Here is a 14366-nt window from a genome sequence, read left to right as displayed (position 1 = left end):
AGTTCCACTTGTGAAAAATTTGTTGCAGAGGAGGTAAAACCTTAAATTTGATGTCACCCCCTTCACCCACCCCCTCCCCTAGCCCCCCACAATAAAAAAGAAAAAGTAAAAAGCAAGAAAAAAGTTAAACGGATTTCCTCCTTAACAACTGTTGGAACTTATACCTCAGAACTCTTAGATAAAGCAGGAAAAAGTTGACGTTGAAACGATTTGTCCTCCTTGAGAACAAAATACAGCCCAAGAGCTTGTAAGACAGACGACAACCCAAAATATTACCGTTACTGTTGTAAAATCATACATTCAAACTACTTCCCTAAAACATCTGAAGGTATAATCAATACAGTAATGGATCACTTCAGTGACCAATAAACATGTGTTAGTTTTGTCAAACCATCCCTTAGAAAAGGAAATTAAGACCTTACTGGTAATAATCGGCCAATTTTTACCACTGAACCTGTTGTACTTCTTACGGCTTTAAACGGTCGCCTTGATCCCCCTGTTCCGTTCTCCAAGTGCTCAAGTGTGTGGATTCAAGGTCTGTTCTGTATGAATGAACTCCACTGAACTGAAGAAAAAATCTTACCTCATAACAGAAATCAGAATGATCATATATCAACTAGTTTAGACGAACAGATATAATGATTTGTTGGGTGCCTTCACACCTAGGAATCTTACTAAATTAACGCTCCGACAAAGCAGCCAATAAGGTGCAAATAAAGAAATAGGAAGTATACATTGAATTGTCCACTATATATATATTTATCACTATCATCAGATACTTGTATTTGGAAAAGTATCATGGAATAAGAACAGAAGGTTAGAACAGCAGTTTATTCACAAAATCTTTCCAGATGAACGCTCCAACAAAGCTGCCAAAAGGGACAAATAAAGAAAAAGGAAGTATGAATTCAATTATCCACAATCTATATCAGACGGTTATATTGGGAAAAGAACCATGGAATAAGAACAGAGAGTTAGAGCAGCAGTTCATTTACACTTCAAAACACGCCCAAAAAGTGTATGTGGAGTTCATAATGCTTTTCAATTTTGCCCTCATTACAGCATGTCATCATTAAGGCAGGACATCTCACAAGTTTACAGGCTACGATTTAATGCATATACAGACATACCCTTTGACTGTGAGGCTTTAAAAGCCTTTTACAGTCTTCCGGATAATCATAAAGATGTTGCTGATGATTTATTGTTATTGGTCGCTGATGATTTGTTGTTATTGTTCATTTTTTTCCAAAAGTTGATTTGATTAGGTCTACAATTAAAATTGTATTAGGTTCTCGCTCCTTTATACATGGGTTTTTCCGTGTAAATCACACTATGTGGATAGGCGTTAAACTGAAGAACACACACACACACACACACACACACACACACACACACACACACACACACACACACACGTTATGTGCGGTTCGCAAACACAAAGTGTAACTGGCCGGGATTTTGTATACACGTACACACATAATAATGGAGTCTCCCGTCGGACCGACGGGCGAGTAGGCAGGCAGGCTTATCTGTCGGTGTGTGTCCTCATTGGGAGAAGAGGCCGATTCTGGATGCGCAGCACTTCCCACAGGTGTTGCAAAGGAAAACGTCTTCAGAAGTTGAGCCCTGCTTCCTTCTCTCACGCTTCTCCTTAATGGCCAGCGTTCTCTTGTTTTCAAACATCTTTATGCCATTAGAACGCAGCATTTTCCAGCGAAAGTGGTCAAGGGCATTAGTTTCCCAGGAAGCGATTTCTATGTCACAGGCTTTGAGGCTTGTCTTCAAGGTGTCCTTGAAGCGCTTGCAGGGTCTTCCAAGTTCGCGGTGGCCTTCCTTCAGCTGGCCATACAAGAGCACCTTCAGGATCCTGCTGTCTGTCATGCGGACAACGTGTCCTGTCCAGCATTGCTGGCACTGGATCAGCAGGCTTTCGATGCTGGGCAGGCCGCTCCTCTCTAGGACCTGGAGGTTGGAGACCCTGTCTTGCCACTTTATGCCGAGGATCTTTCGAAGGCATCTCTGGTGAAACTGCTCAAGTTGTTGAATGTGACGGCGATACGTCGTTCATGTTTCACAGCAATACAACAAGGTAGTCAGCACAACAGCTCTGTAGGTTTTGATTTTGGTGCCTTTGTTGTTCCACAGCCTGTTGTTGAGTCTGCCAAAGGCGGAGCTGGCCTTGGCGATGCTCAGCGTCACCTCTGCATCAAGGGCTCCGTTGCTGCATAGGGTGCTGCCCAGGTAGCAAAACTTGTCGACTGACTTGATCTCTGTGTCATCGATCTTGATTGCAGGTGAGGGGGTGTGGGAGGGGGGGGAGGCACTGGCGTTCTGTGAGCTAGGTGGTTGGTACATGGACTCGGTCTTGCTGAGGCTGATTGTGAGTCCAAAGCGCCTGCAGGAGGTTGATAATGAACTGCATGTCCTCATGGGTGTGTGCAGCAAGCGCGCAGTCATCAGTAAAGAGGAATTCTGTCAACATTGCCGAAAGTTGAAAAGTTTGCCATCTGTGCGAAACTGGATGTGGATGCCCCAGTCAGTCTTGGAAGGCGTCAATCAGCATGGCAGAGAGGATGGAGGATCTTCCACAGATCACGGCGGTTCACCGTGTCGAAGGCCTTAGTCAGGTCTACAAAGACCATGTGGAGCTCCTTGTTCTGCTCACGGCACTTCTCTTGCATCTGGAGTACGGCAAACACCATGTCACATGTTCCCCTGCCTGAGCGGAAGCCGCACTGTGCTTGAGGGATGACTGTGTTGGAGACATGGTCAACCAGTCTGTTCAGTATGATGCGGGCGAAGATCTTGCCGGCGATGCAGAGGAGAGACATTCCACGGTGGTTATCGCAGGATGTTTTGTCTCCCTTCCGTTTGTAAATGTGGACAATAGAAGCATCCTTGAAATCCTGGGGGACATTCCCTCTCTCCCAGATAGACTGGAACAGGGCAGTCAGCTTGTCTGTCAGCACCTCGCCTCCATACGTGTAGATGTCAGCCTGGATTCCATCCGCTCATGGTGCTTTTCCTGACTTTGTCAGCTTCAGGGCCTTCTGGGTCTCGGCCTTGGTGGGAGGGGCAGCTAGCGAGTCATTGACTGGTAGTTGTTGGAGGGCTGCAATTACCTCGTCAGTTACGGACGAGTCCCTGTTGAGGAGGGTGTTGAAGTGCTCTGCCCTTCGGGTAAGGATGTCTTTCTTGTCTGTCAGGAGGGTGGTTTGGTCCAAGGCTCGGACAGGGGTTGATCCTGTGACTCTCGGTCCATACACAGCTCGGAGACCATCATGGAAGGTCTTCATGTCGTGAACATCAGCAGCGGACTGAAGCTCTTCGGACTTTCTCTCCCACCAGGTGTTCTTCATTTCATGTAGCCTCTTCTGTACGAGTTGCCTGGTTTGCAAGAACTGGTCCTTCTTCCTCTGACAGTCTTTATCGGAAATGTGATCCTGATCCTGATGCCGTATATGCAGTGTGTCCATGAGCTTGGACCTCGCCTCGTTTTGTGTTTTGTGGCTCCGGTCGCACATTGCTCCCATAATCCACACACACACAAGCATGCACAATTCCACCCTGCACACACACACACACACACACACACACACACACACACACACACACACACACACACACACACACGTACACACACACACACACACACACACACACACACAAAAGATCCCATGACATACATAGACATATGTGCACGCTCATGCTGCCTAAGTTTTGCCTCAAATGGTGTGGAAGAAGATGTCCGAGGCCAAGAATGTAACGTTTTTAATTTTATTCATTCTACCGAAAAGGCCCATAATTAGTTTGGAGATGATACCGAAATTCATTTCCTTAATAATGGCTCGTGCTCTACATTTCAGGTTTGGCTTTTGGCTGCTCCCTCTCAGTCATTCGTTCTGATGGCGTTGTATCTGGTTTTAAGACACTTTTTAGTTTTCTAATGATTTCATGCATTCCCAGACGAAAGCCACTTGTTGTTGGTGGGCCACGAGCACATCGTTGGCTCGCTCATTTGGGTGTCATACACTACACCATGTCAAACTGATGCGAACTATGCCCATCGTTTTCCTTTATATTGGCCAGATTTCGCGGCTGACCCAGTACAAAGACGCTTCTGCCAAGCCCATCGTCTTTTCAGTCAATCAGCCTCAAGTGCGGAATCATTCCTTGGCCAACTTTTTAAGCATTTGAAAAGTATTTTCTTGCAAGTTTGTTTAACTTGACTTTCTGTGACGTTATTGTTTTGAGACTTGACGTCATTACTATGTCTGCATCAGTTTTTGGCGTTTGGTTCAATTATATCTTCAAATCTTTACTTTCAGTTCTGCTCCATATTGTTTTCCTCGCTGCTATTTCCCTTTTCGAGTTCATAGTGTGGGATCTGACATGACCTGGTTGTATGCCTCAAATTCCACCCTGCGATTGCTCAGTTCTGAGTCACTAGCACGGAGTCTCCGGGATCACCCGTTTGACAAGGACGATATGTCTTGAGACAGATCGTGGGGCGATGGCTCGATCCCAAGATCGGTCTGAAAAAGGACCGAGGGGAAGCAAGGTCGTGCTTCACACTTCCTCTGTTTAGGGCTGACTTGTTACTGTGACCCGTGTTTTTAGTTACATGAAACAAGACGGGCCGGGGTGGACTAGACAAGGTACAATACAATCTAACACTTATAAAATGTAACCGGGAATTCCATTCGTTGTCTGATGAAATTTGCGTATGGGTCACTAAAAGTTTACAGTTCCAAGGACAGGTTAAATGCTGTAAGATATCAAGACGAAAGTAACTAGCCATGAATTTGCCGTTCACAACTGTAACCGCTTTCACTTATTTCTTGCTTAACTTTGATGTCAACCAGTATCAGCGGAACACCAACAGTTCGTCAGTAGCTTCTGTAAATGTTAATAATCTGTTCATGTTACTTACTCGTCTGAAACACACACAGATACGGTATTAATATTCGAAAATCAATCCATACCGACATAGAAAAATTCCAATATCCCCTTCTTTGTAATCTTTTCTTGTTCAATCCCAGTTTACGATTTCACTAACCCGCAAAAGACATCTTCTATATATACAACGTGTATTAACTAGATCAATACAGTGTACACGTTTTATTTCAGAAGACCTTTGGAATGAAGCAATTATGTAAGTGTAACCTGTGATGGTTGGAACGACAACAGGACGGACAAAAAACAGATCACTAATATCGATCTTGCCCCGTTTCATCTCCACCCACCTGTAAATGTACATGAACAATGCCAATGTTAACAGAATAGTCCTTAATTATAACCTTTGATCGAGATCTGCATGAAAGTCTTGACTTTCGTCGATGAGTTTAAATTTAGTCGAACTACATACCCTCCGGCGGGAGAATTTTGCTGGCAAATTCTTATTTTCTCAAATGTCTCCCACATGAGAGTGACTGGGGCTGGAGTAGGCCTCACAGCGCTGAATGGCAACTTCCCAGCACACAACACATGCAGGGACACTATAAAGAATAAATGGCATTTATCTGTCTACATGCCGGCGCACGCTAACATCTTTCAACACACCAAGAAAGACTTACACCATATTTTCAATTAATTGCTTAACGTTATTGCTACACATATTATCATAATTGTGTTAGTGGGCTTAACCATTCATCAGTGTTAGAGAACTAAAATATATATCAAATATCACCGAAAGGAAACACAGACGGATTGTTTTGTTCAGCTCCACGTCAAAACGCTATTTGGTTATCAAATGACATCAAACACTGTTTATAAAGTGACAATAATTTATGACAGTATCTCTCTGTAGCTCATTCCAGGTCAGAGCACCCCAATATCCCAAAGAAATACGTTACTGGTCGTGCGACCCTCGCTGTACGACTGTCTCCCTCGTGGGAAGACCGGGTTGCGCATTGCCTCATGCCACTCAGGCCTCCCCATTCCACTTTAGATTTTGGAAGGACGTTCATCAGCTTGAAGAGAGAAAGCCTTAATGTTGATATATATATATATATATATATATTTCAGTTTGCGACGAGTAATGGATTTTCTGGTTCTGGTAGGTTTTGATGTATTAAACGAGATGACTGACCATTCTGCTGTCATCTTCTCGCTTTTTTATGTTGATATGAAGGCACACGTATAGATGCCAGTCACTGGCAGTTTATTCTAGTATGCTATTAAAGACAGGTTATATACTAAAAAGCTTTATCATGTATACACAGGAATGTTGCTACAGCGAAGGGCAGTACGTTGCGGACGGGCCACACGCAGGTTCAGCTACTGCGTTCAACCCAGCTTTCTCGTACGACGACTACATACAAGAGGATCGGCATGCCCATGATGTCTGCTGCTACAAAACAAAAACAAATCGTGATCAAAACTGCAATAAATACTACAGGCTTAGACCTGTTGGCCAGTGCAGTACCAATTTTCCTTATTATTTGGGTGAGTACGATTGCACAGTTATGTTGTTTGTGTATTGTTCAGAATCAATGTTCAATGTTGTATATAGCTGATAAACAATACTTTACTCGGGCTTCTTCTTCTTATTTGGATGGCCAACTTCAAGATGGGAAACCTTTTTGTGAGGAAGAGTAAGGTAAGACATTGGGGAACCCATGAATATGAAAACATTTGTGAATCCGTTCATGCTTTTGCATTTGTGTATCATAATCATGATAACGTTATTATCCCAGTAAGAGAAATCAAGTGTGCTGAAGTCAGTGATACATACAGATTACTAGCAAAATAAAAACCAACAACAACACAACAGTGATTTTCGTATGTGTTTTTATGTCAAATCATAATTTACCTGTCTGTCGTGCTTAAATTACTGTATAATTGCAGGGGGAGGGTAAATAGGGGTCATTATTCCTTCTTTGGGCCAAAAAGATAATGACGACGTGGGGTATTTGTGCTTGAAACGGCACTACAACCACGTAATTATTTCATCACACAGTTGATTTCATTATGTCTACAAAAAAGCGATCAGAGTGAGCTATTCCGTCTTTGAAATTGGATTTGTGCCGTAATAACTTGTCAAGTGATCAAATACTCCCGGCATCCTGAAAATACTCAAACGTCAGCAACCTGGTTACTGGATGAAGGATTTCTTTATCAGCATGAGGTAACTGCTGACATAATTAGGCACTGTATTAGAATACATTTGTGTTATATGTGTAGTACTGCATTTAATCAGTGTTATTGAGATGGTTTATGGCCAAACCGACCGCAAGGGACATATTATATAAATGAAACTGGTTGGGTTTTTGTTTCCTTTGTTCTTTTTCCAACGCATTTTTATGAAACAAATCACACTGTATCAACACGACTGGGGTTAGTTTTCGGTTTGAATGCGATGAGGCGGGGGAGTGATATACATATATATATATATAATATATATATATATATATATATGTGTGTGTGTGTGTGTGTGTGTGTGTGTGTGTGTGTGTGTGTGTGTGTGTGACAACCTGCCTCCGGAACCGATGTCCCAAATCGTCCCCCCCCCCACCCCCCCTTCTGTAGGCCCCCGGGGGACTTGTCAGTGCCCTAAATCGTCCCCCGCGGGACTATTCAGGAACCATGCCATTTCTATCCACCCCCACACAACCCTCTCCTCCCTCCCCCTGACTTCAACAAAAGCACCCATCGCAAAACGTCACACAAACCCCGCCCCCCATTTTTCCGCTTTGTGCGCGCGCGCGTGTGTGTGTGTGTGTCTCAGTCGGTCTGTATCTGCGTCTGTATGGAGAATAATACTAATAATAATGATTAAGGCAGGAATAGTTTGTTATATTTGATCACATTATTATGCCCTGTCAGTGGATACAATCCTAAAAATGTTGAGTTGGTGGGTGTTTTTTGTTGTTGTTTTTTTAGAAAATGACATGTTAATTGTCACAAGTCTTTTCTTATTATCCCATACGGAGCCCTGCTCTGGGGCATGGGTTCAAACCATTAAAATGTCATCTATCAATCGCAGCAAGGCTATTAACCAGAATGTACTGGACAGCTTTACAACTGGCGCACTGGTACATGTACTTTGTAGTGTATCGTGAAGTTACAACGTGTTTCCAGCAAGTTTTCAAAGACTATCACCTGATTATTAATCTTGTCATCTTGTTGTTTTTCGTCATAACATTAGACTGAACAGCATGCTAGACTTCATATTCAAGGTACCCATTTTGCCATACCTGTAGATGTCTAACCACAAAACGGCGGCGAAACTGTAAAAGTATGTATGTGCATGTATATGTGTTTGTATGTATGTCATGGGAGCTGGTGTGTGTGTATGTATGTGTGTGTGTGTTTTTTTGTTTTGTTTTTTTTCAAAATCAGCAGGTTTTTTTCACAAGGGAAATGCATTTTGTCTTGTTTGATTCAAAGAACGCCGAGAAGTTTCTTATTTTTATTTTGTAACAGTTTTCTTCAAAAGCGGGTTTCTGCGGATATTGGTCCTTTGAAAGCGTAAAACGACCCCTCCCCTCCGCACCGTTCCCCCTCATCTTTTACCTCCAACGGTTCCTAGCCACCAGCCTTCCAACCCATCATTCGCCTACCCCTGATGCTTTACTTGTCCTTCAACTCTCTCCCACCTCACTCCGCCCACACACCCATCACTACCCTGTACAACACAACATTGACGACAACACACTGTCCATGCAAACATTTATCAATCAGACATGTCAATCCTGCTACTGTCAACTGCGGTGCATCAGTTCCATCCGGAAATATCTGTCCACTGACGCAACATCTAGACTTGTTGTTTCTCTCATTTTCTCTCGCCTTGACTACTGTAACTCTCTATTGTCTGGTTTGCCTGCTTCATCCATTCAGTCCCTTCAGCGCATACAAAATTCTGCTGCTGACTCGTCCTCAGAAAGAAAAGATCTGAGCACACCACTCCTCTTTTGCAACATCTCCACTGGCTCCCTGTCTCACACCGAATAAAGTACAAGATCAGCACTCTACACTACAAATGTATTCACAAATCAGCCCCTTCCTATCTCTGTGGCTGCCTTCACCTCTACACTCCATCTCGCTCACTACGATCAGCTTCGGATCCACTCCACTTACACATACCTAGATTCAAACTCTCGACTGTTGGCCACCGTTCTTTCTCTGTCTCTGGACCTTGCAATTGGAATGAACTTCCTCTTTCGCTTCGTCAAGTCTCCACACTCAGCTCTTTCAAGTCTGGCCTTAAAACCCACCTCTTCCCAAAATAGCCTCCCTTCCCTGCCTCTTCCTTGTTTTTAGGTTGGTTTGTTTGTTTGTTTTTTTGTGGTTTTTTTTGTGTTTTTTTTCAGTTTTAGAGTTATGCATGCGTGAGAATGACTGGTGCGAAAGCGCTTTGATTTGTTTATGCACAAGATTCAGCGCTATATAAGTACCATTATTATTATTATTATTATTATTATTACCCTAACCCAGACTATCAGCATATCTGTAATCCCCCAGTTCTATATTCCAGTAGATTTAAGTTCCCTCAGGTCTATACCTGTTTTATCATACACTTTTGGGTAGTGGTCAGTAGTGGCCAGTCAGCAGTGGTAAGCGATCAAAGCATATGAACATTTTAAAATATTGCATAAGTAAGAACGCACATTGCAAAACAGACGTTAACATAACGCAAACTGCATACTTTTGACTAGTGGTCAGAACTGGTCAATGAATCGTCAAACCAAGTAGTCTTCATTTTGCATAAACTTGCCAAAATGCCAACATTCTGTAAACTTTTGCATGGTGGTCAGTAGAAGTTAGTGATGGTCAGCAATGATAACCAGTAGTCAGTAGTGGCGAGTTCAGTCAAATTATATCAAGAAGTCCCAATACGCAGTAACTGTCACAAAATCATACACTCTGAACAGTTAGTGATAAGTTGAGGTCAACAGTGGTAAGTTGAGGTCAACAGTGGTCAGTTAGCAGTACGAAAGTACAAAGGCATCATAATAAAGCACAAACGTGCAAAAAACAACTCGACCAAACAAACAAACAAAAAAGCGTGATTAGTAACGGTCGACAATGATCAGCAGAAAGTAATGTTTTGCTAATAGTCAAATTCTGCTAAGAATTGTATAATCATCACAAAGTAGTGCAATTTGAACACAAAGGTCAGCAGTTGTCAACAGTTGTCAGAGAACCCGTTTGAAAACACAACTCAACGTTGCGCGAATGAATCTGAATCTGATTCTGAATTTAATACATTCAGAAACGGGAAAGCTTTTCAGTCCATAATCTCTGTTTATATACTTTGAACTAAAGAGGGTTTGAGAAGAGAGTGACTTCTCAGAGTACCTAATTCGGACACGTTTCCTGACTGCGGCGCGCACCAACGCAACAAAAACCTCAGAAGCATTTTGTCGGATTGTTCTCTCTATATATATATGTGAGAGAGAGAGAGAGAGAGAGAGAGAGAGAGAGAGCTGAATTTAAGTGAGCCGATAACGTTGCAGAACACTTCATGACTGCAGATAGTGTAAGTTGTTTAGATCTGGGATCTATTTCTGGTGCACCAAAGATCCATCCTTATTACTTGCGTGCATGATTATATTTTGTTCGTACATGCACAAAGTCTGTCTCTCATGTGGTCGTCCGTACATGTATTTCTCTATCGCCGTTTTATTCCTTTCGCATGGCTGTTTCTATACTGCGCGGCGTCACTCCTCCGGTTTTCCACCCTTTATGTGTGTGTGTGTGCGCGCATGCGCGTGCGTGCGTGTGTGTGTGCGTGCGTGTGTGTGTGTGTGTGTGTGCGCGCGCGCGTGTGTGTCTGCATAGTCATGAGTTGAAAGATCGGGACTTATACACACACACACACACACACACACACACACACACACACACACTTGTGATGTGTGCGTGCGTGTATGTGTTCGAATACCAACGCGAATTTTCACACAGGGCTGAATTGAAAACACACACACACACACACACACACACACACACACACACGTGATTGATAGTTTTACCCTGTTGCGCGATGGTGAAAGGCTGGTAGTGTATACAGACATATTCGCGCTCGTGCGCGGAGAAATTGATATAAATTATGACGGAAGCATAGCCTCACGTTTACACACATATGACGCACGCATACTGTGTCATGTGCACAAGTGCACACTTACACATACACACACATACACATTTTTATACACATACACGCGCGTACACACACACACTCATATGCATACACACACCGAACCAGCATGGGGGGACGTCCCAGAACGTCTCCTGGGGGACGTTTGAGGATACAAAAGTGACGCCCGGGAGACGATTTAGGACACTGACAAGTCCCCCGGGGGACGATTTGGGACACTGACAAGACCCCGGGGGTCTTGTCAGTGTCCCAAATTGTTCCCCGGGGGACCTACGTGAGGGGGTGACGATTTGGGCCGTTACACCGGGAACAGGCGATGACAAGGAAATAAACAAGACGGGCGCTCACGCGTCAAGAGAGAACTTGGCACACAAAATGAAAGATAAAAAATACTTTATTTGAAAAAAAATCTCACACATACGCGTACAGGGGACAAGCGATATCTCCCCCCAGCCCCCTCACCCTTCACTTCCTAACCCACTAACAAACTGTAAAAATAAGGGTAGGTATGCCTAATTGCGAACGATCCAGTCGAAGCGACCAGCTCAACGTGTCTTCTGTGAAGACAAATTGTCCTACGATAGTCAAACGTAGTTCTTTTGTTTTTGAAGGCTTTCTCCAACTGGGTTGCACCAGGAAAATTTCGTCTGCTCAATCTTTCCAACGTTTTGTCGACGTTTAACTCGAGTCCGTCCATGTTAACTGTCCATTTGGGATGACACAGGGAGTGCATCGGGCTGTAGTCTGTAGTGATTATGTTGGTCGTCGGTCCGCGTAACTCAGCAACTCGGTCTCCCTCAAGTGGTGGACCTTGGAACCAAAAACTGAACTAGAATAGGTAAAAATAATATAGCTTCCACACACAAAGTCTGCTCTCTATTCCGCCGCCCGTATTTATTCGACCAAAGGGAAAACAGACAAAAGCGACATTTAAAGTAGGGTACCTTTATGTTATCCTGAGGATATGTTACAACCCTAATCGGAAGGAAAACCGTTTTGGATTCACTTGTGTAAAAAAAGTAAGTCTTGTGTTATAACCCGGTGTTCGGTTGTGTGTGTGTGTGGTAAACTTTAAGATTGCCATTTTCTCTGGAAATACTTTGTTTGCCAATACCAAATTGGGCTTAAACATAGTATGAAAAAAAATCTTCACAGTCATGCCAGTGATAGGTTGTAAGTCTTCCGAAATAAGGTGTATTTTCGGGTCATCAGCGGTTCATTTCGTTGATATTCGTTCCGAAATCCGAAAATTCTAAAAACCGCATCCCACTGACTTGATAGAAGTGTCTGGTGAGAAGAGACCATGACCTCGTTTTTCTAGTTCACAATTAAAAGGAAAGAAATACAAATTCTGGACAGAACACATACAACGAGACTAACACAGTCGACGTGTTTACTGCAGACAAATATTCTAAAGTGGACTCTGAATTAACTGGAATGAACATGAACGAAAAATTCAACCAATCTTTCCCTCAGCACCTTGTAGACTGGTTCATGCAGATCTAGAGATCTACCATGTGTTGCGATGTTACTTGAAGTGATGGCAACGTTTCTTTTACCCACTGAAATAAAAGAACAATCGAGATATACTAAAACACACAAGAAACATGCTTTGAACAGTGTTATTACGTCCGATACAATGACGTTTGTTTATCCCACGAAGAAGAAAACAACATTGCGTTAAATATTAAATTTAAGCAAGTGACATCAGATGCGCCGAAGCAGTGAGGATTAGTCAGCTTGCTTCAGACTGAACATGCATGGTTCGTACCTGCTGGCATGTCTTTTTTTTCTCCCAAGATTATTTTTTATATAATATTTAACACAGAACACTTCTTAACGATTTGTTAATAACTTTTTTTCTCCTCATGATTCCATTACTGGATTAAGCGCGAAGCACAAGTGAGTCTTGAAGGCATTGCCTCTTGTTTGAGACTATTATAAACTGGTGATAGATACTCGCTCGTACCCCTGGCATAAAACATATTAAAGAGGAAAATATATTGTTAAACGTTTCAACCCCAGAACGGCCATCATTAGAACACAAATTCAAGAAGTTATTCACTATCAGGGTCGGTGGCAGCACTACCACCAGAAAGATTTATAAAGCCACACAAAGAAAAGAAGCGTCCTGTGCAGCCTAGACGCTGCAAGGACTGTATTACACAAAACGTCGAACGGTCAGCAACGAACAACAGCAACTGTTTTGTTGTACCACCATGCACACCGAACAATACAAAAAGTAGAGACGTTTTAAGTCAATAACCGGTTTAGGCATTTCAAAAGTTTAGTTGAATCCCAGACGTCTGCAAAAGAAACCTTTATAGTTGAATGTGAAAATGATCAAAACCATAATGATGATAGTGTGGTGGACATTAGTTCCATAAACAAAACCAGTATCCAAAGAAAAAGTGTTACTTGTTATATGAATTTTAAAAATCGACGACTTTGAAAGAGTGGCTGATTTTTTCGCGAATATTTTAAATGCATTATTTGTTAAAGACATCTTTCGGAGACTAGACAGATTCTGTTGTAATCCCTTTGTTTTAAAAGGTTGATATGAACAACTTAAGTAATTACCGAGGTATCTCATTGTGTGATATCAGTAGCGAAATTATAGTACGATTGTAAATAAGACTTCAAGAAGTGATAAGTTAACATGATCTGACAGATGAACATCAAGCAGGATTTAAAAGGGGTTATTCAACTGTTTATCATCGCTTACGTTGTTGGTACTAGTACAACATGAATAAACGTAACATCGTTGTATTCAAGAAAGGGGGTGATTTAGCTGCCAGGGAGAGAGGGACAAGTTATGGCGTTATGCCAATTATTAATGCACATGAATACTTGGGAATTTATGTTTCTACTTGACTGAGCTCTTTGACAGCCTGTAACAATCTTTGCAGATGAGCAAAAATTGCTCTTTTATGCATTTTGCAAATAAAAAACTGTCAAAGTAAAAATGTACTTATTTAAATAATTATTTGAAGCTATTTGACTCACACATTCAACAACAAATTCACTATGGTGATGAGTTATGAGGACTCGATAAAGAAGCATTTCATCATGAAAAGGTATGTGCGTTTGCATTAGGATAGATACTTAGCCCTAAAAATACGAACACAATGATTTTATGCATGGAGAAACAAATAGGTATCCTATTTGTATAAATCAAGTGACGAAGTGCGTTGAATACTGGCGAAAATTATTGAGAATGCATGAGTTTAGATTTCCTCGCAAATCCTATAAAATATTATACGTT

The 14366-nt window shown here is 42.3% G+C and overlaps 1 protein-coding gene across 1 annotated transcript in view; it reads left to right on the top strand.

The window, feature by feature from the left end:
• The window catches only part of LOC143292282 (uncharacterized), a 135784-nt gene that overhangs the window by 29864 nt on the left and 91554 nt on the right, over positions 1 to 14366 (top strand). The window contains exons 5-6 of the mRNA XM_076602467.1: positions 4090 to 4158; positions 6225 to 6447. Of these exons, the coding sequence (XP_076458582.1) occupies positions 4090 to 4158; positions 6225 to 6447 (292 nt within the window). The remainder of the gene's footprint in view (positions 1 to 4089; positions 4159 to 6224; positions 6448 to 14366) is intronic.

This window comes from Babylonia areolata, chromosome 18 (assembly GCF_041734735.1).
Source record: "Babylonia areolata isolate BAREFJ2019XMU chromosome 18, ASM4173473v1, whole genome shotgun sequence".
In the NCBI taxonomy this organism is placed as follows: Eukaryota; Metazoa; Mollusca; class Gastropoda; order Neogastropoda; family Buccinidae; genus Babylonia; species Babylonia areolata.
This window is presented reverse-complemented; position numbering and strand designations above follow the sequence as displayed.